Raw genomic sequence first — 26751 nt, 5'->3', positions numbered from 1 at the left:
TTGTAGAGAAATTACAGAATAATCTTCTTGAATTTCCGCGGCTCCACTTTAACGTCATCTCCTGAAACTACCGTCAGCAGGAGTTTGGGTGACAGCCAGGCGGGGAGTTCTGGTCCTCTGAAATGATGCGAACGCGGAAGTAACTTAAAACTGCATTCTATCAAAAGGCCACCAGGGGGCGACCGTTTTGGTGTCAAAAGGACTTCCGTCTCTATACAAGTCAATGGAGAATTCACCAACTTCTCTTTTATAACCTGAGTAAACGTTTTCAAAATGTGTTTATGGTCTCAATCGCTAGTTTAAAGCCTTCTTCAATGCAGTATGATGTTCATTTGTGAAATGTTGGCCTCCCTGATTTTATATTTGACGATAAAGCAGGGTATGCATTAGGGCGTGGCTACGTTGTGATTGACAGGTTGATTGGTTCACAGGTTCAGGAGGGCACCTCATGCTCCTCCTGATGCCCATATAAGTAGAATCCGTGTTATTTTTTACCCAGCATGCACCTGAAATTTTCAAAATGGCGCTGCTCAGATCCAATACTATTCGCTTCCAAGCATTCGCTTCCGTGACGTCACGGATGTTACGTCCATTTTATATACAGTCTATGGTGACAGCGGCTGACGGGAGGGCATGAATGACAGCCGGAACTGTCCAATCACAGTAGATTACAAAACATGAAACAACAACAATTCGCTGCCAATAAAAGTGGGCGTGTCCGGGGCGCCGTGGGAAACGTGACGCAGGCCAATGAGAGAGCAGCCTCAGGTCATGTGCTTGTCAAAAGTTTGAGGGCTTGCATTGACTCCCATTAGGCCGGCGCCCCGCATACAGGAAGTACATATAGAAATTAATAAAATACAATTTGGAATCGATTTATAATGAATGCTGACAGGTGTTGAGAGACTAACAGGCGCATTTTACAAGCAAATACTTTTTATTTTATAATGATTTAGCATTATCTAATTAATTTATATTTAATATGTTTAAGTAGACTTTCTCTAGATTATTGGATGGGGCGCGCCCCAGCGCCCCGCATTGACCAGCCGCCACTGATGCAAACACTCTAAAATGGTGAATGAAACCTTCTGAACATACTGATGAGTATATGGCTGAATACGCTATAGCGCCTTAGCACAGCCTCACAGAGCTGCTAGCGTGGCTGTAAACTCGCTCATACTTTATCTTGTTCACATTTTGCTCACCTGACACTACACATGATGTCATAATATCTCGCAATGATTTAACATGTTGACCTTTCTGCTTTTGGGTTTATTTGGACACCCACTGTCTGCTCACTACACTTAGATCTGCTCAATCAAGAACAAAATGAAACAGTTTAGTTTTCTTTACAATGAACATAGTGTGGCTGTAGACTCGTAGTCCTTTGGGTGGACATATGTAGTTGCTCCCACACCCAAAAATAAACACAATGACACACAGTTTAAGACGAGTAAAAGATTTATTTCACATTTTTTTCTTTTAAATATCACGAGCTTTGTTTGAGGAATTAAAGACATCAAAGAACAGTTCACAGGAATAGTTATGGAGGCTCATATGCACAGAAGGGCAAGAGGACGGAACAGTCTCAGGTCTCCAGAAAACAATCATTGAGTATCAGACAGTGAATAACCAGATTTTATGTCTGCTGACGGTTTGGTGCTTGTAGTTTAGGACGGACAGCGTGTGCCGGCTTCTCTCGTTCACTGAGATCAGATAACACCGCCGTCCAGTCCTTCTCTGTTTTATAAAGACTCCCCTTATGTCTGGGGAGAGTGACAAACCAGTGAATGTGCTAGGATGGGGGGAAGGTCTTGGGGGTGAGGTTTGGAAGGTCAAAGGTCAGCGCATGGAGGAGGAAGCAGCTACAGAGGGTACATACAGGCGCCACAAGGGGAGACAGAGAGTGAAGCACTGCAATCACAATACAAAACACACACAAACTTGGCTTCACTGGAGATAAGCAGTTTGATCAACCCAACAGTCTGAGCTCTATTATTCCCAGCTGACACTGTGTTTACACGCCCGGCTTTACCTGAGTTTACAGTGAGGACATAACTCAGGTAATACAGGGAAAGTTTAAAAATGAAAGGTTTTGGACACACTAAGAGGGACAAGGTGTTATTGAGCTGGTCCCTGCATATTGATGGTTACTGAAGATGCGTTAAACCAACAGGCTTGGTCCATCTGACCTCTCACCTCCAGTGCAGGCGGGAGGGGAGCAAGGGCAGATAGTGTCAGAGTCACACAGGCACTTGAGAGAAATGACAAAAACACTACGACTTCCATTAAGGCACGACAGATACTACACTTACAACACACACCAGTCTTTGGGACAGGAACAGCATGACTCTCAGCTGCACTCACAGTGCAACACCCTATAAAACAGATGAACTGACAGAAGAAAGTCATGTATTGATTGGTTTTCTTCATGTCCACCTGAAGAGAGTCATCCCGAGATCCTTTTTGTTTTACGAAAAAAACACAACTTCTTCTCCCCTCGAAAAATGATCACTAACATCAAAGTGCAACCCATTATGGATTGGTGTGGAAGTGCTTGCAACATGGTCAACAATTAACATTTACTGCTAGTAGTCAGTTGTGTTTTTTCAATGGTGAAGAATGAATTCTGTCTTTCCAAATGTCAAGAGCCTTTCTGGGTATAATCCTTCATTTATTCATCTGTTTGTTTTTTTTTTAAAGTTTATCTCAAAAAGAGGCAATTTTCTTTTCTCAAGGAAAAACAATTTACAAAAGAAACAATAAAACATTTCATTTAAAACATAAGCTAAATCTTCTGTGATTCATTAGATTCTCTATGAGTGAATAACACAATAAAGCTTCTACTGTAGGTGCAACAAGGTAAGTCAATGGATTATTGGATGCCTGCAAAGAAGAAGGCTGGTCACATGTTTCCAATTCACACTGATATACAAATGTGGTCAATGATTCCAAAGTGACTTCCAACAATAGAGCAAATGTCAGTTTTGGGCTTTAAAAACATTTTTTTTTGGTAGTATAGTACTAAACCTTGTGTTAATCTAAATCATGAATCACAAAAAGTAAAGAATATACCTGTCAAAATTCTGATTATAATAAAACAGCAACAAATATTATGTGTTATCTCATCTGAAGAAATTACATTCGAATGCTTTCATTACATTTACTGAAAGACAACCATACAGAGCAGCTTAGTAGCACGACATTACCCCTAAATACAGGTTTTTCACTTAAGGATAAGGCTGGCTGTATTATTCTCCTTCTTCATACAAACGTTTGTTATTGTCAACAAATCCCATGTAAACTAACAATGAATTAGTGTGTCTGCCAATAGCTTCCAATTTCCCTACCGTGTTTGCCCCTGGCTGTTGCTCTTAATGTAAATCTTTAAAATTGGATCACAAACTGATGATGAATGATTCATTAATGTAAAGAGATAAGAGAAAATGAGAATTGTGTTAAAGGATAAGTTCACAATTTGTCAAGTCTGCCTGAAAACCACAGTCAGGGACCCAAATGAACATAATTTCCCCTTCTTTTCATTCTCCACATTAAAAGATCCCTTCATAATGCACTTACAGTGTAAGTGATGGGGGACTAAATCTACAGTCCCTGTTCTGTCTAGTTCGTCATGTTCTTAGATCACTTACAGCAGGCTGTTTGGGATTGAATTAAAATAAACTGCAGTGCCCATGTTCGTCACAGTGAAGAAAGATATAGTCCAGTGTGGCTCATTGATGTGTGACACAATGGAGCTCTATGGCACAAATGGCACATTAGTTCAGGCTTTGGCTACACAGGCAACACTTGTAGTGGGATCTGTTCATTGCTTTTAGCCTGTTGTTGTAAAGTTGGTTTGTTGACATAAGAAAAATACAGAATATCTCCAGACTTATCCTTTAACCTCCCCTGTAATTTTGTAATGGGCAATGGCACAACTGTTCTATTCTGATGTTACTGGATCATCAAACAGCTACAGCTGCTTGCCCAGAATAAATCAGCACCTAAAATCAGCAGAGGTAATTAGACACAGACACACACGCATAGACACACACACACACACACACACACACACACACACACACACACACACACACACACACACACACACACACACACACACACAAATGCATGCTGACATACAAATACAGCACATACATACACAGTAAGCATGATGACTTAACCCTCCTGTTGTGTTCTGGTCGAATTATACCAATTTTCAAATGTTATCTCTGAAAAATATTGCTAATTCAATTTAATTGATTATTAAAGGTTCCACACACAGAGTATCTAAACACACAAAATAACTTGGTAATTTTCATTCAGTTTTCAGTGTTTCATTTAACTTTTCTACATGTGTGGTGTTTCTGGCCAAAAGTGAGTAAAACTGAGTTTAGGCACATGCCCACTCATCAGATGGAGACACTTCCTCTCACACAAACTACTTCTCTTTTCTTCCAAATACAAATAATTCACACATTATGTTTTTTTTATTCAGAAGTGAGTTATATGAACTCTGGTCGATGAGGCCTACAGGCCATGAATAGCAAATACAAGTTCAAAACTTGTAATGAACTTAAGAACTGACGTTGATAAAAAGATCTAACACACCATTAGGTGATAATATATGTATTACTATGGATTCATAATCAGCCATAATGGAGCAGTCATTCTGGACTGAGAACACAGAATTAATTAACATGAAACAAACACAACAAGAGGGTTAAGAAACTCATGTAATCAAAGTTGTGAATTTCATTGGCAATGTATGGAATATTAATGGTCATATACAGTATATAATAGTTATATACATATATGTATATATCCTTTTAAGAATTGATTCTTATCTTTTTCTGTCATTTTTACAATCTGAATCTTAAAACTGTAGTATTTAAACTGTTGTTAGGTCTTCTTCATCTCTATCAAACCTGTCTCTCTCAACCTTTAATCAGCCTGTTACTCTATTTGTTTCTCTCTCTCTCTTTCATAATATCAGTGCACTGGGTGATGGTGCATTAGTGTTTAGTTTGAGCTTAACAGTCTTTCTTACAGCAGGGTGAGTCTCAAACAGTATACTATACTCTATATAGTTCACTACTTTGTAGTTTAGGCCATAAAGTAATGCACTAGAAGTACACAAGTACAGTCTCTATTGAGATGTGCCCCCTTAAGACGCAGAGGAGAGATATGACAGGTGTGGGCAGTTTAACTGCGGGACAGGAGACCCTTCTTGAAGGCCACCACGCCAGCTGCGGTGGCAACAGACAGGAAGGTGGACACTCCTATCAGCTTCAAGAGCCCACCCACTGAAGGCGAATTTCTCTCCCAGAAGGTGATGACAAAGGGGAGTGCAGGGATTTCCTGTTGGAGGCACAAAAAGTTACATTTATTTGACTTTTGAGTTGCATTTAACCACATAAATATTCATAAAGTTTCCCTTACCACACATTCAGGCTCCTTCTGTAGGATCTGACTCTGCGGGATTTTACCCATCGCACACATGACCTGCAACAGAACACATTGTTTGTTCAGTCGGGGCACTCACATCAAGATTTAAATAAGTTATTTTAAAAGGATTCCACTTTGGTTGTATGAATCATTCAGACAAACCTGGCTTTAAGCTCACAAACCCCACACTGATGAACACGCACACAACAAGAAAATGCTAATGCTAAGGGAGGCTGGGGAGGTGGAGGAGCAGTGCTTTGCAGTTCGAGGTGTCCTGTCAAAGGTTTTTCAGATGTCTCTTTTACAATGGTGGTTATTGGGAAAATGCTTTTTGGGCCTCAGTGGGATTTTTTTTGCTGCAATACTGTGAGTGGCCACTGGGAAAGATTGGCTGAAAAGCTGAGTGGTGGCGCCCTATCTAGCTCTTATAACACATCCACGTTTTTTCCTTCCCAAATTCCACGAGGACCAACTCTACTCTGCCTCTAATTAGCTAGTACTCTTCACCTTTATTGGTGCAGTTGGTTAAGTTTAGGCATGAGGAGTTAGATGGTTGAGTTAGACTACGAATATCAGAGGCAGAGTAGGTGCGGGTCTCTGCAGAATGCATGTGGGGGAAAAAAAACCTTTCATAACTATACTGAAAGGAACTAACCATGCTCATAACTTCACTCATGGTACTATACTCATATATTAAAATCATTTAACACATCAACAACATATTGTATATTAATTAAAGAAATAAAGAATACTGACAGAAGCTTATTTTTAGTTTCAAGCTTCCAGTTTTACTTTAAAGCCTCCATCTTTAAAGCAGATGAAAGCTTATGAATACCAGGTGTGACGGCTGATTGCTTAGAAGCAGATTAGGCTGATGATGTCACAAGCTTAACTGACACCAGCTAATAAAACACCTGCTCCTGAAGTTGATTTCGAAGTAAGAGTGAAAGCTTGAACCAGCAGATATGCCCACTGTGTTTATTCGTAGGAACTCTACTCTTTTCATAGAGGAAATATCAGTGGATCTTGTGGTTTGTGAGAGAGCAGTGTGTTGAGGTTGTCTGTGCTGTGCTGTGTGCTGACCTCTCTGGCTGCCCTCTCTCCAGCCTGCACCGCTCCTTCCATGTAGCCGCTCCATTCTGTGGCCGTCTCCGTGCCTGCAAAGTACAACTTGCCTACTGGCTCTCTCAGCACCCTGAAGATAAGAAAGAGAGGGGAAATGAGAAGTTAGAAGAATAACCAGCATCAGTCTCCAGTATTATACATGTTTACCTATGACCACAGCCACTGCATGAAAACAGCTGCTAAGAATTAAAATTTTATTAAAGCATTATTCTGTCCTGTGTAAATTAATCTTTCATTAAAAGTGCAGTTTCTCTAGTCTGAACAAATGTTATGATGGATCAACTGAAACTACAAAAGCAACAAACCCTAAATGAATACTATAAATTTTATTATCTAATTATCTGCTTTAATCATTGCTGTTGCTGACATTTCTGTGTCATTCTTAAATTCATACATATGAACGGCCATAAACATGAACAGGATTGTGTGTGTATTTACAGTATGTGTGCGTGACCTACTTGCCATACTGGGTAAGGATTCCTGGGGGGAAATAGGCTGTGTAGCAGCCCCCAGAGTACTCCTCTTCACACCAGTTCTTCTCCTCATAATGCACCGGCTGACAGACAAATAAATGGTTAGGTTAAGTTCTGAGTAATGCAAATACAGCAGTAGCTGTGTGACAAATGTTTGCAGTAACCAAACTCACATGCAGAGCCTCCTCTGTTCCCAGCACTTTGGCGTAGATCTCACAAATCCTCCTCAACCTAAACGCAACAAGACAACCATCTGGATTAAACCGACTGTATCATGCAGCTTGTGAGACAGAGTGTATTAATCTATTGTCTCTTTTGTGTATCTACCTCTCTTCTTTGGTCAGCACACACAGCTGTCGGCACTTGCGGGCAAGGATGAATCTGGAGGAGAGAAGTGAAAGTGATAAGAGGAATATTCAGGCTGCAGCACCTCTCAGAGTGAAAAACAGTGGAAATGACATTTTATTATTTATCTCTATTATTTCCACTTTAAAATAAAAGTTTAGAAAATGTTACTGTACTATGCTACTCAGTTTTCATTGCCATTTTATTCTAATATTTATACTATAATAATATATTTGTCGTCAGGATAATGCCACTGGAGCTCTTCAATAATTACATTTGGGTGTAATGTTTGGGTGTCCACATACATTTGGCCTTGTAGTGTATGTTATATATATTATACACAGTATGATATGATATTATCTGCACTGCCAGAGAACTGGCTGCAGCTCAGTATTCACCCCATAATGCAAGGTACAGTCCCATCAGGCTTTGTGTCATCCAGGGTCAGTCCAATGGGAGCCCCTTCCTCCTCGATCACCATGCTGCCACAGTAACCTGAAGAGACACACACGCACGCACGCACGCACGCACGCACGCACGCACGCACGCACGCACGCACGCACGCACGCACGCACGCACACACACACACACACACACACACACACACACACACGAAAACAAGAACAACAACAAAAGGAAGCAATTAGAAGCAATTCAAACAAATCTTATAAAAGACAGCAATCCCTCTCTCTCCCTCTCTTTCCTCTTCCTGCGTACCCTTTTTCCTCCAGAAGTTCTCTCTGTAGTAGACCATGCATTTGATGACAGAGCCCATGGGGACGCGGGAGATGAGCTGGTTCCTCAGCGGAGGCAGCTCGGGGTTAAAGTGCATCTTCTGATTCAGACCAGGAGGGGTGGCCAAGATCACGTACTTGGCCTAAGACAGAGACACAAACAGCAGAGAGGGACAGAGGACTGTTTGAACAGCAATGTGACCAGTAGATGGCAGCATAGAACAATATTACCTGCTGCTGTGTTGAGTTATATTCTTCCACATCTACAGTATTTCTTATCATCTACAACAATGTCTTAGACTACATTATGTCACATTATGCACTGTAAAAATAATACTTCTATTTTTGCTGTTAATACAACATGCCAATAGCATGCATTTGGCTATAAGACTCCTAATGTGGCTTTGACATGTTTACCGTATAGGTCTGATCGTCCAGCGTCTTCACCACCACCATGTCTCCGCTCTGGTCGATCCTGTAGACTGGGGACTCCAGTTTCACCCGGTCGCCCAGGTCTTTGGCCATGCACTCACTGATCTGACCAGAGCCGCCTGCAAACTTCCTCTCCTGCAGAGGTGGACAGAGAGAGCAGGGGCCAGAAATACAATGTGAGTTTTGGCTGAACCACAGAATGCCAATGTTGCAGGACTGGAGGGGTCTAGTCTAGATTTTGCATGCTCTACTTGAAAGGCAGTCTCGATTTCTGCTGGATAAAACAGTCGGACTGTCCTCAGAGTAAGACTCTGCCAGGCTAATAAAACTTAGATTTAGGAGGAAGCTGACAGAATCTGCTGATTTATCCCGGTGTTACATACTTGTTATCCCAGATCCCCCATCTTTCTTTCACTACAAATTTTAACAACTTGAACCTTGAGGGAAGATGTGTTTGGAAAGCTCAGGCCAGAAACTGCTGAATGGAAAGGGCTGTGGGGGTGGAGATAGATTACGTGCTCCCAAAGCTCTGATACACAAAATTCAATAGACAGTGACCTTTTCCATATGGTTAGTGTCAACTCTTGTTCTCCCTGATCAGAAACACATTGTATGCATTCCACTGTGGCATTTCGATGTATTTGCCTGCCAGTCTCTAGAAATTATTGGCTAAACCAAAATTGGTCCTGGCAGTGAAACAAGGTGAACCTGTTTTTGTCTCTTTTGATTAAAGACGACTTCACTTTCTCAGCATCAGTGGAAAGTTGCACTGAGACTGAACAACATGCCTGCATGTGCATTACCCATGCATTTACCCATAAACAAGTGTGTGTATTTGAAATAGGGAGGCCTGGCAAATGGGGAATGACAACAGAGCTCGCCACAGCATCCTCTGTTTACCTAAACACAAATCCCATTTCTTGGTGGCTATGGCAACAGGGCTCCTTGGCTTTAGAAAATACGGTAGCAGAATGTGCTCCCTCCAAGAAAACAGCTTTTGTGAGGCTAGTAATTATGCTGGGCTGATCTGTGGGAAATGAAGGTAAATGTATTAGGTCTCCTTTAAAAGGCTGTGGGATCTCTCACTGATGCTCTACCTCTTGTTTTGCATGACTGACTGCATCTCTGTGGGTTACCAAAAAACTCACACAAATTCGCTCACCTCTTGTGCACTGGATTCTGTCCCTATGTGAGCTTTTTGAAAAGATGTTCTAGAAAGCTGAAACACTGGGTGACAAGGCTCAGTGAGTATTGATTAAAATAAGAAGAAGATAAGAATGGTTATTTTGTTATTTACTTTCTTCAAAAGCCGTATCTCCAATCAATCTACAGTACAGATGAAACCAGATGTGGACATTTAAGAAAGCTGACTTGCACACAATGGTGAAGACCTACCTGTCCTCCGTTAGAGGTGGAGAAGATCCTCATGGTTCCCCCACACTGTTTAATATACCAGAGGAACCAGAGAGCTGACACCTCGTGGGGTTCAGAGGTCACGTTCACGTTGACAAACAGCGTGGCAAATTTGCGGACAGTTCTTAGAGACAGATAGAGGGAGTGAGGGAACAGTTAGAAATCAATATTCAATTTAGCATAAGCTTTTATTCATTCAGCTAGTTTGGAGCAACTCTTCACTGGCAATAAGAGTGCACCGTGTTAAAGGGATAATTCAGGAATTTCATCCTTGTGTGCAGCTGTATGTTAACGTAAGAATAGAACAATTTTCACTCCATTACTAGATGTCTCAGGAGATGGATGGTTGGTTTAATAAGAAATTATAATTTACTTATTTATGTATAGAAGTTCTTTTTTTTAAATATTATTTTGAAAGAAATAGGATTATGTAAGATGTCTGATCCACTTCCTGATGTGGCCATAGTGGCTGAAACAATAGTCAAGCAAATTAAATATTGAATTATGGGAGATATAAAAGAAAAACATGCACAGTTGGTCTCATTGTGATTCAAAGGAAATAACCATAAAGGGAACTATCTCTTGCTTTGTCCTACCTGGTCCAGCAGATTTTCTCAAAGAGCTGCTGCATGGACATCTTGTCCCACTCCTCAGCATGGGGAGCCCTCCAGGGAGCCTCTCTAGGGATCTGAAATAGAGGAGGAAGGATAAGCAGGAAACTCACATTTAGTGTGTATGTGAACAGAGACAATAATGGTCCAGTTTTACCTCTTTGCCCATCTCGTCCATTGTCCTCCACAGGTTGTTGAAGTCCAACAAGACGATGGGGTTCCACATGGGAGGGAAGGAGCCTTTGAACGGGTAAGACTTTCCCTAATGGACACACATCATAATGATCATTATCATCATTATAAAAAAACAAGGCTTTGTATAAGCGACTTACAAGTTTGCTTTCTCACATGACTATAAATCACTAACTTCTGCTCAGACAGTTGGTGACAGTGATATTAGAGTTTGGCTGCCATTGTGGTCCTTCCATATACTTATTGTGGCCTGCAACAGGCAATAAGCTATTGGCAGACATTGTGACTAAAAAAAAAGTTCCTTCCTGATTATAAACTGTCTGTTTGACATTTTTATTGGTCAAATGTTCTTCTTTTCCTCAAGTCAGCAATGTGTCCCAGACTTCCTGAATGTTATATTTAATTTAATAAAAAAGCAGGACTCTCTTCAGCACAACTCATGTTTTTATTGGACTCTCGCCTTGATTTAGAACATAAATGTCAAAGTAATATATCTATAATACAATACAGTATGTAAATATATATTTTTTGAATAGCTGCTCACATCACATCACAAGTCACCTCATAACCAAAGATGTTTGAGATCAGATGTCTGACAGTCTCTCATAATCAAACCAGTCACTATATGCATGAGTCGGATGGACAGACATGAGGAGAGCACCGTTAAATATCCAGACACACATTACTAACCTCACTAAATTCTGTTTCTCACACCTGACGCATGACAATCTACAATCTGATTTTGTTGGGGAGACTAAAGCCCTGCTGCAGAGACAGGACTGTTGCTGCCATACAGCTCCATTAGCTTAACTATCTGATCTGATTTAAAAAAAAAAATAATACAATAAATCTCACATGGGAAGAATTAAATAAAATAGGAAAACAGGAAAACAAATTACATAACCTTCCCCCTTATTTGAACCCTTCAGCTCCTGCCCATCTCATGATATTCAGACTGTTCCTACTTTTGTATGTTAACTGTTTTTGAATTGTGTGTCTTCAGAGCTTCTGGTCCCACTCTGCTGGGGACAAAACCAGTGAAGGTTTAATTAATTAAAAAAATGAACAATAGCACATTGAAACCTATAATATTAGTATTGGCATTTGAATACTCAAACCAGTCAACCCCTAGCTGACCTCTAAAATGCTTAGTCAGAATGACTGAAGAGCATTTCCAGTTGTGTAATATTTTACAACCAATTAAAGATTTGATAGTCATCAGGCGTGATAAGAGTGTCTACAATCCAATCCATGTGTTATTTGAAGCTAGCTGGACTTTTGCTCTATTTTTCAACCGCACAACTGATTAACACGTGCAGAGAAAGTGGAGGAGGGTTCCAAAGAGATCAAGGTTACTTAAGTCAATTCTCTGGAAATGATAATCATGATTATACGTTAAGCTCTATTTCATAACGCTGTTGCTTTCTACCAATCATGTCTCAGCTGTGTGGGGGAACAATATCTGTCCATTTATATGAGTGTATTGATGTTACTGTGCATAGTCTCTCTGGCGTTACATTATTGACATTTAACTTGACGATTGATTTTGTTTCAAATTCTGTTAAACACCAGCTTCCCCTGAAAGCAACAACGTTCAGCAATATATAGAGATGTCACTGTGTGTGCTCTCAGCCTCACAGAGGATCCACAGTACAGACTGTCATGTGCTCACTCTCGAACAGTTGTATTTGCTCAGTTTGCACCCGTGTCGAGCAAATAGTGGCCTCTTACAATATACAGTGCCACATTTTGGCTTGTCATGTGATTTGCTGTAATTTTATTGGAGACACAAATCTGCTGCATATTCAACTTTTGCATTTGCTCACTTAAGAGTTTCCATGACTGTTATCCGGCCTTACAAACATGCTGGTTTCATTGCTGAAGAGTATCCCCCTTTTCCCTTTCCAAAGATTACCAAATATGTCCAAACAACTGGAATATTCCCAGATGGTTTTTAGGATTGTGTTTGAACATTTCACACAGTGTAAGCAGTTGTTTAGTTTCATTCACATGTTAGATCTAGCAGATACAGAATATAACTGTGATTCTGTTATACAGTTTGGGAGTTAAAGTAAATCCAATGAAAGGAACACTTTTAGAGGTTAAAGTGCAAAAAACTGTTTCTTTAATTCAACATTTTGCTGAATTACACACATACTTACACATCAAACAAATGAAAAATCAAAAAGCATCAAAGCAGCCAAAGTCAATCCGAGTCACTTTTATTAGATAAAAATAACCTGACACAGGGATTTGCTGTCATCACAGTGCTGCTTTTGTTTGTTCGAAAAGTCCAAAAGTAGTTCAGCAATCAACTTTGATATGTTAATCAGAGTAGTGCTCATAGGTGAGTCAGGAGGGCATCAAATAATCCATCATAGTTACATTATAACATGCAGAAGGTGATCTATCGTTATCTGAAATACTGTTTGATAAGATAAAATGTGTTAGAAGGGAGGGTTTTATTCATGATTATCCAGTCCTATTGTTGGTCAGTGGACATTGAACCCCATAAAGTGTTATACTAGTATTATACTACTATTCTACACCTAGTTGTGATCATAAAACAATTGAATCAGTATTATCTCTTAAGCACTTTATGTCTTACTGTCTGATATCTGTAACACAAAACTCAATTCATACATGGAATCAGACAGAGAGACAATGAAGTGTCTCACAGCGTACAGTAACTGCTGCCATGGTCAGAACTGTGCGTTGCCGTGGAACAACAGGTCTGTCACCATGGTGACGGTGGTGAAGTGAATACAGAAGGAGGAGTGCAGAGATGGTGTGGGGTGGGTGGTGGGGGGGGGGGGGGAGTAGGGAGAGAAGAGGATGCACGGCAGCATCTGTTTCCAAATCAGTGAACAGCTATATGAGAAACAAGCTGAAGTGGACTGACACTCATATCTTTCATTTATAATCCCATTCAAATCATAAGATCTTATTTGAGCTATAAAAAACTATTGTACCCATTATTTATAACTTCTAATCATTTAATCTAATCATTTCTTCTTTTACGGCCTCGTTTTTAACTAATAATGGGTTGAAGGACTAAATGTAATGTTAAATTTGTCACAAATAGTGACAAACTCACAAAGAAATATGACCCCTGCAGTTGTGCATCTTTCAGCTCGTTTTTTTATGTTTGTTTTTTACGGCCCATAACTTCACTGTTTTAGTTCAGTCTTACTGCTCTCATCAACCTACATGACCTGCCCAGCACCAAATACATTCAGACACAGTTAGAGAGCAGCTGGTGAACACAGTGGTGCATTTAGCAGCAAATGAACCAGGTGTTTTCCTCAAGAGTAGGTTCTGTTGTAAATGATGCGTGAGTAACTAACAATCATCCTCAACTTATTGAGGTGATAATATGTCATGTATGTGTATGTATGTGTTCACAGTTTGTTGTGTTGACCACAAGTGGTCAATAAAATCAGTGAATACAGGTTTAATTTCTGTTTTTCCTCTACTGTTGAATTATTGTGATTATTGTGATGCATGTTAGACCCCATGTGCTGGATTCCAAATGAATGCACCACAACTACTTCATATGGTGATAATATGTCAAATGTTGTGTTATCATCTTTTACAGTTTGCACCGAGTGGGCAAAAAAAGAAAGAAGTGAATATACTTTAACAAAGACATAGAAATTCTGACCAGTCAGTATTAAACCACTATTGCCTGCTGGAGATTGGCTATTCAGTTCAAATGTGATCCAATGACCAAAAATAACTACATAAAGTGTGATCTTAAGTGGATCTTAAACCTGCAGACTAGGACTTTTACACATAAACTAACATCCGTTACGTGCATGCTCTTGCCAAATGCGTTCACACAGAGGTGATTAGGCCTTCCATGTCCACATAAATCTCTCTGTATTTGTTTTTAAATCTCAAGTTGGGTGTGACATTTCCCTGTTGGCTATTTGGTTATTAATAGTGCAGCTCTTCTAGACTTTCCAAATGTTTTCAGACCAAATGGATCTAATTCTGACAGTAAACTGAGTAATTTTATGTGGCTTTCAAAACAATCTATTCACCATTTTACAGCCACAATAGTAGGTTGAGGCCAGTGGTGTGCTGACCGTCTGGCATACTGGGACAAATACAATTTTGGCCCGGTGGGTCATTAAAACATATCTATTTTTACCAGCTCTCTCTTTGTGCCTGTCAGTCAGGGTGCACATGACAGGGTGCTGCATGCCTGTGTGAGACTATCCCAGCCCAGCACTCCCCTTTACTGCCACTGCCAGAAGTGGGAGACAAAAGTCCTGCACTCCAGCTTTAAGCAGGCAGTATGACAATAGATAAGGAACTTCATTTCACAACACCAGTACAGTCTTTTCTTATCATGGATTATTAATTAATTGTAAATGTGGCGATCTAGCATAGTTTAAGTTCACGCACGGTCATCAGCCACTTTTCTCACGGTGCTGTGAACGTGCACATATGCACGACATCCACACTGCTGGAGTAACAATGGGACAATCTCACGCTCTTTCTCAATCTCTGATAACCAAGGACAGTATTTAATAAAAAGTCTGTTTCCCCATCTCTGATAGTGATACCTCATTAATAAATCCAGTGCTGAGCTGCAGCAGCCTGTTAGGCAGTAGTTTGCTGATAAGGGAAACCAGCACTGGCCTTTTGGATTACAATCTTCCATAGAAAAGCTGATTAGCTACGCAGCTTGCTTGAAAGCTAGCCCTAATTACACAACAGCTTGGCACACATGCTGGTTTGCTTTTACTCCAGCTACTGTCATGTGAAGTCATAAAGGTTTGATGAACGCAAATGCATTCCTCTGTTGATAATGTCAGACCTGTCCTGTGATCAGGAAACTTTAACAAGCTGTGATTGTTAAGAGCTTATTTGTCTAAATAGCTTCTTGGCTAATCCAAAGCTACTTACAATCAAAACACAGTGTAGTGATACTCACAACAGCAATATAGCACATATGCATGTGCATGCCTATGATTAACAACAAAAAAAAAATCTGGGTAGCTGGAGGAGTCAAAGGTTGTCATTAAAATTGAGACTATTAATAACATTTCCCTGTATATATATAAATATACGATATACAAATGTATTATTTGTGTTATTGTATATATTTTGTTTGAATGATCCCAGTAGCACAGTTTTCTTTTCTGCAGCACTCCCTCAAACCTTTGACTGCTCTTTTACCTTAAAGAGCATTCAATGACTTCCTGATTAGATATCTGACAACACAGGCTTGAATTGTATGGTTGAAAGGTGAGGTACTGCCGTGTCATGTTCTTGTTAGGCTCCATTATGTGTCCCTCTGCACGTATGTAATGTTAATACTGTTGTTTATCTCGTCCTGTAACACACATTATCATATTATCTTTCATTTGTGATTTTTGGATGGTGACTAAATTATAAGTACAAGGCGAATTTCAATGCTGGTGAGAATTACCCGATAAGACTGAATTTGACATATTTATTAATATCAACAAGCCCTATATAAAGACCCAAACTATCAATGTGCTAGTAAATCTCTCAATACTTTCCTTCTTCACAGTTCTGTGTGTGACAATGAGCTCCAAAAACATAAATATTTAAAACAGACGACACACATACATAGCCTACATAATGTTCTACATAATCTGGGCACCAATGTTACTCAAACAGGAGTAAACAGAAGTAGGATGTTTGGTAGGGACTATTTTCAGCTGTGGATTAATACACATTTGGAGCACTAGTAGGTATTTACAGCCCCAGAAGGATGTACGTGGAACTGATGCAAAATAACATACAGTGTTCATGTTAATTATTATTAAGGAACATGTCAGCAACAACTTATTGATGTGTTTGAATAGGCAATGCTGAACTTTTTATGAGATTTTTTGACAATAAGAAAATATAGAATATCACCAACCTTACCCTTTAAAGGAAAGCTGCTGTTGTCTGTGAGTGTGCATTCAGATTTTGCAACTGTTCTTTTTGCAGAGTCAGCTAAACACATTATGCACAAATGCACAAACACACAGTAAAATACACTGTCTGACGCTGATAGGGGTGAGCAGCTTTTGATGAAGCACGCTGCCATGGAAACCAGCCAGGAAGCTACGAGTGGCGTGCGTGTGCGAGTCTGCGTCTTTGAGTGGATCTTGCAGAGATAGTAGCTACGGAGACACGCTCTCGTTTGAAGCTCCCATAATGCTTCACAGCGGCAGTCAAGCCCAGTCAAGAATAAACCACAGATTTATTTTCTATCTGTTCTCTGAGCCAAATGTCATGCCGGTGAAATTTCACAACCCTGCTGAAATAGGTCATGTCAACAGTACATCAGTGCTAAAGACACAATGGTGGGACTGAAGGCTATGAAACCAAGCAGAAGCTGGTTTGTCGTGTGTGTAGAAACCTGTCACAAAATTGAGCACATTTATCATTCAGAGCGATGTGTCATTCTCAACCTGACCTGAGCACAGAGCACCTAAAGTTTGTGCTCTATACTATAAGGGATCAAAACTAGATCAATGTTTTGTCAGTGATCAGGCAGCATGGTGCTTTTGTACAGCAATTGTGTTTAAATTGTTTCATTTACTTTTTCATATAAATGTGCATAGTGTACACCCCTGTACCTGTACTGTAATGTGAGTTTGTATCTGATATACATATGTTTTGACACATATGGACACAGTACCATGTGTATTGCGTACAGTAAACCAATGGGAAATGAACTTTAATAAAAGCATTCATTCACTTGTGCATACCTACTGTAGGAGCACTGTCAATTACAGAGGGAAGGGGTGGATTAATATGAGCATGCTCACTGCTATTTAACCATGAACCTTTTCTGCATGACTTGCATGCAATGGCAGTCTGACAGATTATGATAACAGTGACGATTTTCCAGTTCAGGACAAACAGTAGATACATAATCAATAACTGCTCCTACAGTGAAAATCCACTCTGCACTCATGCAACCCATGCTGTAGTCCTGCAAAATAAATCCTAATGTTCAGTCTCCATTAACAGTGTCAGACAGACCTTGATTCAACTTTGTGGTGGTTTAGGAGGCTGTACTTTGTGTGCAGTTAAATTGGATTTCATTATATTATATAATATTAATTATATTCCAAATAGTGTGGCTCTTTCACGAGTCCAAATCAGGTGGAAGCAGTGCACTTTAGAAAAAGTTTTCTATATCCAGCAATGAGTGCATTTGTGTTCACTCGCAGGCCAGAAGCTCAAAGTCCATCTCTGAAGTTATGATTGACTGACTTGAACGCAGCCTATGTCCAGATAAGCTTTCTCCATTCAGTGTACACACACACACAGAAACACAGACAAAGCCACTACCACACAGGAAGCTGCCAGCCGCAATAGGCAGTCCAGTGATTTACAGAAGGGTTTGTTTGACCAGGGTACATGGCAGCCATGGCAAATCAAATCAGGTAGAGGAACACTGTGTTAAGGACAGCGGTGCGCCTACACTAATGAGATATGGAGAAAAGCATAACAAGAACCAAGAAAGATGGCCTCTGTGTCTCTTCCTTCCTTCCTTCTTTGTTTGCTTTTGATGTCCTTTCAAGCACTCAGAGAAAAGAAAAACTGCATTACAGAAATCCCTCAGGCAAAGATTAGCATCTCCAGTCACTAATGCTGAAGAGGAGAGGGGTGGCTGGGCTGCTCAGCTGATATGTAGGAAGTCATGAGAAGGACACAATGTTTGGTTATCTTTTGAATAATACTTTGGTTTTCTCTGAGCAGCTCGGGAAAGAGTCTGAGAGGCTGATGTTGTTCAGGACGAGTATGGCTACACAGTTTTATCAACCCATTATTCTTAGGTGAGATCAATTAAAAGGAAAATTCCCTTCTTAGACTAAGTCTATTTATAAGTTTCAACCTTCTTTTGGATAATGCTACTTGCTGATATAATAGATACATGAAAAGTATGCTGGGACACTCACTTTGACATAATGCACCAGGCTCTCCTGCTCGTTGACTTTGTAGGTCTGTATGCCGTACTCCTTGGCCAATCGGAGGATGCGGTTCTGAGTCGGACCAATGTAAGCCCCGCCCAGATCAACCCACTTTGTCTCCTTATTCTGAAGAGAGAGGGGGAAAAAACACACATATCACAACATGAAAAGGAGGAACATGATGTTTTTGCTGAGGAAATTAGAAAAAGTGGGGGTCGTATTATAACATATTCAAGGACATGACTATTATGTATTCACAACATTGCATATTCGTTTTGGATGCAGTTGGGTTGTTAGTGGACTTAATATTGTTAGGATAGAAAGTTTCTTGTAACTGACAATTATTTTCCTTACTGATTCATCTGAAAGAGAACAAATATCTTTTTTGCCAGAGCCACAGTCTAAAACCAAAAGTCATTAAGTTTGCTATCAAGAATGACAAAAAAAGGATAAAATGGTAAAAAAAAAAAAAGGTAAAAGGTAAAAACATTTGAGAAGCTGTGAATGAACCAGTAAATATATTTGCTTAAAATGATTAATCGGCTATAAAAGTAGTTGCCAATTCATTTCTGTTTAATAATGAATTGACTCATTTTTGGAGCTCTAAGTGTGTCTTTAAGAGTTAGTCAGCCCTAAAAGTGTTTAACCTGCAGGTGTTTTTTAGTGGCTCTAGCAATGCGTTTTTGCTACCACAGATGAAATTAATTCCTGATGATTTGTCTTCTCACATCTTTACTGCTGAAATATCGAGCAGCCAAGAATTACTCCTGTCACAGTATGTCATGATGAGGACCTCAAATAGCTAAACTAACTGCCAAAGAAAATACCACTGAACAGCGTGAGAGTGTGTTAAATCTCTTAAATTAAGTCTCCCAAGTCTCTTTCCAAAAACAGGTGTTTGAAACAGGAGTCAGATTGGCTTTATATTCTGTCCAATGTAATAGTCTCATTTAATAGCAGTGTGTACAACAGTGTTGGCTCTCCTGGTCTTACCCGCACAGTGAAGGTACGACCACCGACTCGATCCCTGGCCTCCAGGACGACAGGGCTGAGTCCGCTGGTTTTTAACAGCTTGGCTGCACTCAAACCTGCAGACGGAAGGAGAAACAATAGAGTTGAGTTAAGGGCACATAAAATACACTTCCTGCGTTGCACATGACCCTTGTATTACTACAAAGGTCAGACGATTCTTATGTAATGTTGTGTAAGGGTGTATATTTCCAATGTACAATAAGTGTGACTATGGGCGAGGTGCAACTCACGTTCTGCCTCGAAAGGAGCAGTACAGAGTATGCACGTCTCTTCTTCTACCTTAAAGCTTCTCCACTCTGGTTATTACAGTGCACTGTTGAGTCTGTTGTCTAAGTAATTGTGTTTGAGTTTATCTATATTTTTATTCCCTAAACCTTTTTCCCGTAGACAGGTCTCCCTTGAAAGAGGATTAAATGAAGGATTAACAGACTAATATTTGGCTTTTGAATGACCTTAACATTAGCTGGAGAGCTGTGGGAAAGATGGGAGAGCAGGGGGAAGGGGATATCTTTGCAGGCACATGGGGGAAAGAGAAACACTCTCCCAACAAACCACATATCAGCTGACCTTCTGGTCATGTGAGGACAAAGAGAGGGCAAAACAAAGAGTAGAGCATGACCTTAATATTACTGACTGACCGACCAACCACAGAGACAAAGCTTTTGACATAGTAACCTCAGGCAGTCCCTGTCATAACTTTAACTCATTAAGACATAAGAGCGGTACTGGACAATGTCAGTGTAGCAGACATTCAAACTGTCACATAGTCTGAATTCCCATTTTCAAATATTTCTCATCACATAATGTTTAATGTTGTTCAACACAGAAACATGGGACTCTCCCAGATAATGTCACAGTCCTAAAGGTTTATGTTTTAATCATGTTTCAATCATTTTTGACTGAGAATAGTCTTCTGTCAGTCAGTTTGGTACTAAATTGGTACACTAAATACTACAGCTTTGAGCCTTGACTCTGGTTGCTATGGAGAAGCCAGTCAGAGGTGCACATCAGACAGTCATAGCCAATTCAATCTGCTTCTTTGTTGCAGTTGTGAGCAAAACAGAGAGCTGTAGTTGCCGATTTCTTACAAAATAGATCCAGAAACTAAATTCTAGGGCAGCAGCTAATGATTATTTTTCATTATCGATTAATCTGCTGATTCCCTTCTTGATTAATCGATTGACTGTTTGGTCCATTAAATGTCAGAAAATAGTGAAAAATAACTGATGATGACTCTCTATGATTTCTTAAAGTTCGTGAGGAAATCTTCAAATGTCTTGTTTTGTCCGATCAACTGTCCAAAATCCAAAGAACTGAGAAGCTTCCAATTTATTTTCTGTTAATGCACTAATTGATTAAATGAATAGTCGTTGCAGCTCTAAGGACTGTAAATCAGTTGTCTTAACAGCATAATCTCCTGCTGTTAGTGTTGCATTTACCTGAATCCTAAACTTGACGATCGGATGTTTTTGACCTCATTCATGTACACAGGCTTGTACTTTTTTACTTTTTTATCAAAGAAGATATATTTTTTAACAAAGTTCCTTATCTTTTGTACTGATGATTCAGCCAGTGAGCTGAAACATGCTCCAGTTGTGAGCCTAAAACTGTCCTCAGATAAATATTTGTGATTTCTACTTCTGGAAGCAGCAACTCTTTTCATTCCAGAGGTGTTGAATGAGGTTGGGGTCAGGTCTCTGAGCTGTTCTTCCACATCAAGCTGCAAAACAATTCATGGCCCTGACTTTGTGCATGGGGTTCATGTTGAAACAGGAAAGGCCTTTCCAGATAAACTTTTGCTACAAAGTTTGACGAAGTTCTTTAAGTGGAAGTTGGGTCAAGCCCAAATCAAAGAAAGTATGTGATTGTCTATATATTTTTGGCAATTTGGTGTATTTAGCCTGCTCGTAAATGAAGACTGTAATAGAAAGCCAGGGATCAAACAGCTCCAAGACCTCAGCAGGCACCCACATCTGTGCAAATGTTTTCTTGGCCTTTGCCCTAAATTCCCTTCTTACCCTTCTGTCTTCACCCGCTTACTTTCTCCTTCCAAATCCTGCTGAGCCCTGTTGAGGCTAGTGAGGTTTATATTAGTTTAAACATAGTTTGTCCTGTATTACCTAACTTCAGCCCTCCCTCACTGTGCAAACACACCCACCCTGCCAGGCTTTGCAGAAAGCATTAGTCTTGGCCAGACCAGGCTCACGAATCTTCCCCGTTAAATTGATGCTATTACCTGCGCTCAGCTCAAAAGGTCAGTCTCTGTCTTCGAAAACAAAGAGCATCTGTCTGCATCTCTTGTTTATGCCTACAGCCATCGTTGCAAAAATAGCCTCCTGTTGGGATACTGCTTTGATCCGGAAAGCTTGTTTGGTTTAATTGAAGCATAATTTTTTCCCAGTTTTTGTTTCATAAAAAAGCTTTTGGATAAATATGACTGATAGATCAGTACAAAGCAACCATCACTTCAAAGGATTCAAAGGAGTTAGCATTCCCCCATTGTTCACCCCCATTCCCCCACCGCGAAATGAGGAAGAAGAATGGACTGTGCTGGAAAAATCAACATGCTATAACTGTTCCTGAACTGAACTTCAGCTGTGAGGAGAGGCGGATTAAAATTCAGCTCATGCAGCAGGGAGCCAGGAAGACCAAAGAAAGAAAGAAAGAAAAGTGTGAGATTCAAGCATCAAGCAGTTCTGCTGTGGAAATGTGAAAATGTGTAAAGGCAAGATCTAGACAACAAAAATAAACCTCCTGTTTGTCATTTTTACTACTACTTTGTCTTTTTTTATGTTATTTTAAGATTTAAGCTCTGCACAAGCGTCTGCAGCCCTGTGCTCTCTAAAGCTATTTCTCTCTCTGAAGGAGCTGAATAGCATTTTCCAGGTGTGTCTGCCCCCCAGCCATGAAAACTGCACCTTTTGTGGGATTAGAAATGGAGGAAAAAGGTCAGCCGGTCTTTGGTGGAAACTGTAGAGAATCAAAGAGAGATATCACAGATTTCTGCCCCTTCTCTGTCTCGTCCTCTCCTCTTTGCCCGTTTTTCTACGCTGTTCACGCCCCATTTCAGCAGTTTTCTGCACCTAAAGACATGCTTGATATTTATCAAACAGACTCAACGGCCTTGAAGTGCAGTTTTCCTGTCATCTGAGGCGCAGCTGGTGTGGATTGAGCAGTGCGTCTCCCTCCTTTGTGCGTATGCATTTAAGGAGGGATCACAAAAGGGAAGGGGTGAGACATGATAAGTGAGGTTGATTGTATTGTCCGCTCGACCGAATTTGCTGGGGTTCATGCATAGGACATTTTGCATGAAGACTCAGTCTGTGAAAAGAGGGTGCAGATATATTACATATAGACGAGATGATACTACATTGTAGAAGATGTGATTGCTAAATAGAAAAAAGTGCAGAGAAGCAGAAAAAAAAGGAGTAAAGAGAAGTGCAGCAATAGTAACTGAATACAGAATCTGACAATTTAACAGCCCTAAGCAAAGAGTGGATAGAGTTGTGGCTGACTGCTCATTAAACTCAAAGTTCACTGCTAATAATGCACCTTTTCTGAGTCTGTTGATATTGCTCCATCCTTTTTTCATTTCTGTAAAAGAGTGTTCATAATTTTCACCGCATTAATTTTACAAGCCTTTTGGCGATTAAAAGTGACTATTACTTCTTCTTACTATTATTAATACTCCTCATCCGTTCCTTCCTTTCTTTAGCTGTCTCTCCTCATTCCCAACCACCGCCCCTCCCCTCTCCACCGCAGCACCTTCGGGCTTTGGTTGACCTAATTGTCTGGTTTCGTTCAGATGTTTGAAAGGATAAAAGACTGACAGTGTGTATTTCGTAAGTTTCAAAGACACTCTGATTTGTGTGTTTGACCCCATGGTTCTGGATAGTCTGGAGTGACTTTTTGTGCAGATAAAGTATGCAGTGAAAGGTTGTGCAAGCACAAAGTGCACGCACACACATAAACAAACAGAGAGATTTTATTTGACGCTGTGAAGTTAGCATGGGTGCTTGATTTAAAGTACTTGACCAGGTAGAAAGACGTAACTCAGACATTTGTATGTTGTTTCCTTCTTTCTCCTGTTGCACATGCACTTCCTGTTAGGATGATCATAAGCCTGCACCGATGCAAAGTCACTATTTAAGGATTTCACAGTCCACTTACCCTCTCCACTAATTAGATTGGGACAGCCCTTAATATGGCGAACCTTCACATGGACGTGCAAACGAAGGGGTAGTGGATAGGGAGAGGGGCTGGTTTGAGATTAGGCCCTAGTTTCTTCTCTAGCTTATCAGCTCCCAGCCTGCCCTTGTGTTTTGCCACCTGTTAGCAGTTGTCTGATTAGTTTGGTTTGTATTCTAAGTCTTTGTCCAGTCTCAGCTCAGACAGTTTTTGGTTTTGTCTGCATTTCCCTGAATAAAGACCTATTTTCAGCCCTGCTCTTGCCTTCGGCCTCTGCATTTTGGCCCATCTGCTCTGCTACTGCGACAGAACAACTCAACCAATGATGGACCAAGCAAAGACTAACCCTTTTGTGGGACCCCATTCAACAATTTGGTGGCCTCGATCTGCCATACGAGCCTCAAAACCTGCAGCTAGGACTTAATACAACCTGCCAGCCTCCCAGTCAGTTAGGTTTGGGTTTGTGAGACTGCAACCTACCTGTTCTCACCCTGCTTGCCCTGAATCACCTGAGCCGGTGAGGCCTCTTCCAGCCACCCAGTTTCAAGGTAAAGCACCTTCTCTTCTGGCTACTGGTGTTTTGCTCCCTCCTTTCATCCATGTTATGTCTGATTGGGTACTGTCATGGACTCATGGTTTGGGACTCTTTGTGTTTTGATATTACTGTGTCACATTTATGTTGCTTAGTCCTTTGGGTCATTTGGTTTCGCTTGCTTGTTATTTGACTTTTCTTTGAAGGACTTCTTAGTTGTCTTGTGGTGTTGAATTCTGGGACAGTTTGATTCACGTTGGGTTGTTATTGAGGTGTTGTGTTTTCTGGGTTTTAGTTTGCTCTGTAGCCTTGTGTGTTCCTTCACTCCTCCTGTGTTTATGTGCTCCTCCTCACACCTGCCCTGCATCTTCCTCATTAACTCTGCCCTGCTCCTAGTGTCTTCCTCAGCCTATCAGATCCTAGCTCGCCCTTGTGTTGTGGGACGCTACCTGTTCAGTTTTCAGTTCAGTCTTGTCAAGTTGTCTGTTCTATTCTCTTCATCCTACTCTGTCCTGTTATGCCAAGTTGATTTTGCCTGTATTTCCCGAGAATAAAGACTTTTCGTCAGCCCTGCTCTTGCCTTCAGTCTCTACATTTGGGTCCACCTGCTCCACTACTGTGACAAAAAGAGATGGAGACAGACATGGTTTCCTTGACAACAGTAATTGTTAAGATGGAGCCACTTGGCAGGAACAAACAGCATTTGTATGCTGTGTGTATGTTAGAAGTCTCTAACTGTCTCTGCCATCGTTGACCATGGTTCTCATCCTCCTCCTCCTCCCTCAGACACACACACACACACACACACTTTCCTAAAGCACAGACACATCTTATACAGCTTGTTTGGTCCAAACAACAATACAAAAACTAAATGTATTAAAATAAAGCTAATCTCCACCAGCAATTTTTGACACTCAGGCTCACGTATTACAATTTTTGCAATTAATGTTCTATTGATTGACTAATTTGCTAATCATTTAAGCACACAATAAAGTTTTAAGTAATAAAAAGCGACAGTTTCCTTTGTGTGTGTTTTATCTAATGTAATACTCAACAGTAAGACACAGTTCTTCCAGCACTCCTGGAGAGCAGAGCAAAGTTCAGTGTCAGGAGGTGGAAAGTTTCGTAAGTATGGACACAGCCAAGTTGAATGCTTACTGTATACATGCAATTCCAGATGCTGGGCAAAATAAAGAAGATTCAGAGTGAAGTGTGTCTTTGCTTGACTGAGCTGTATGTGTGAATGTGTCTGCTTGTCTACATGTGTTAGCACTACGACAGACTGCTGATCTGTCCAGGGGCCAGATGTATAAACATGGTGTAGCACAAAAAACTATGAATGTGTAGTGGGAATGTTTTTCCAGAGCAGGGTAAGGTGAGGAGAAGGTGGAGATGAAAAAATAAGGAGAGAGTCCAAATACGATAAAACACTGTTAAGATAACCAACAGCACTGACTTGACACTGACTATGAAATCTACACAGATATCTGTAAAATGCCTATAAGATGGCATTAGCAATGACTGTAAATGCTTCAGTTGTATCATTCTTTTAATGTACATAGGAGGCAACTTCTTAACTTTTTATTTTATCCTGACATCTTGTAATGTCGTTTTCACTACAAACTGATCACTACAAACTATTAACACTGATTACGTCTGATGATTAGATATGCAATAAGGGCTGACGATGGTTTACAAGGTCCATGTGATGAATTAATAATATGGATGCTATAAATATGTGCACAGCCGTGCATAATGATAATGACAGCTGCTGTTGGAGAAACTTGCTGTTGCAACACAATCTTCTTTCCTGTTTGTTTCAATGACAAGTCGAAAGACTGGTGGAGCAAGTGGAGTACTGACGTGAAAAACGGTTGGTTCAGGGTGTGGCTTCATTTATGGCTAATTGTGGGAGTGGACATGACAGAGATTTTTAAAACAGAACCATGCATACACACGGCTTTATAAATCAGGCATCTGGCCTCAAAATATACAGCACCTCTTGCCCAATGCATGCTGGGATGCGGGCTAGACCAGTCACCTGCAACCCTCAAGAGAATAAGTGATGCTCAGGGATGGAGAAAAGACTGGATTGGATGGATGGTCGAAATATGGTTGTCATGAGCGTTTATAGCTGCAGCCTGGTTGTGAACATATGTCTGACAACATCTTTAATTTTCCTGTTTCTGCCCTTCTCTCTCTCTGCTGCTCACCCCTGTCTACCTGTCACCTCCTTCCGCCTCAGGCTTACCACCTGTCATTTGTTTTTTC

At 40.5% G+C, this 26751-nt stretch overlaps 1 protein-coding gene across 1 annotated transcript in view; it reads right to left on the bottom strand.

Moving 5' to 3' along the window:
- Nucleotides 1-2702: 2702 nt before the first annotated feature.
- The window catches only part of mao (monoamine oxidase), a 32858-nt gene continuing 8809 nt past the window's right edge, over nucleotides 2703-26751 (bottom strand). Inside the window, exons 2-15 of the mRNA XM_062431459.1 lie at nucleotides 19722-19816; nucleotides 18717-18854; nucleotides 10739-10843; nucleotides 10567-10658; nucleotides 9953-10094; nucleotides 8543-8692; nucleotides 8109-8268; nucleotides 7790-7886; nucleotides 7374-7427; nucleotides 7220-7277; nucleotides 7032-7129; nucleotides 6532-6643; nucleotides 5443-5505; nucleotides 2703-5361 (exon numbers count right to left, since the gene is read on the bottom strand). Of these exons, the coding sequence (XP_062287443.1) occupies nucleotides 5206-5361; nucleotides 5443-5505; nucleotides 6532-6643; nucleotides 7032-7129; nucleotides 7220-7277; nucleotides 7374-7427; nucleotides 7790-7886; nucleotides 8109-8268; nucleotides 8543-8692; nucleotides 9953-10094; nucleotides 10567-10658; nucleotides 10739-10843; nucleotides 18717-18854; nucleotides 19722-19816 (1520 nt within the window). The 3' untranslated portion in view covers nucleotides 2703-5205. The remainder of the gene's footprint in view (nucleotides 5362-5442; nucleotides 5506-6531; nucleotides 6644-7031; nucleotides 7130-7219; nucleotides 7278-7373; nucleotides 7428-7789; nucleotides 7887-8108; nucleotides 8269-8542; nucleotides 8693-9952; nucleotides 10095-10566; nucleotides 10659-10738; nucleotides 10844-18716; nucleotides 18855-19721; nucleotides 19817-26751) is intronic.

This window comes from Scomber scombrus, chromosome 13, assembly GCF_963691925.1.
Source record: "Scomber scombrus chromosome 13, fScoSco1.1, whole genome shotgun sequence".
NCBI lineage: Eukaryota > Metazoa > Chordata > Actinopteri > Scombriformes > Scombridae > Scomber > Scomber scombrus.
Note: the sequence above shows the minus strand (reverse complement) of the source record. Positions and strands in the feature narration are given on the sequence as shown.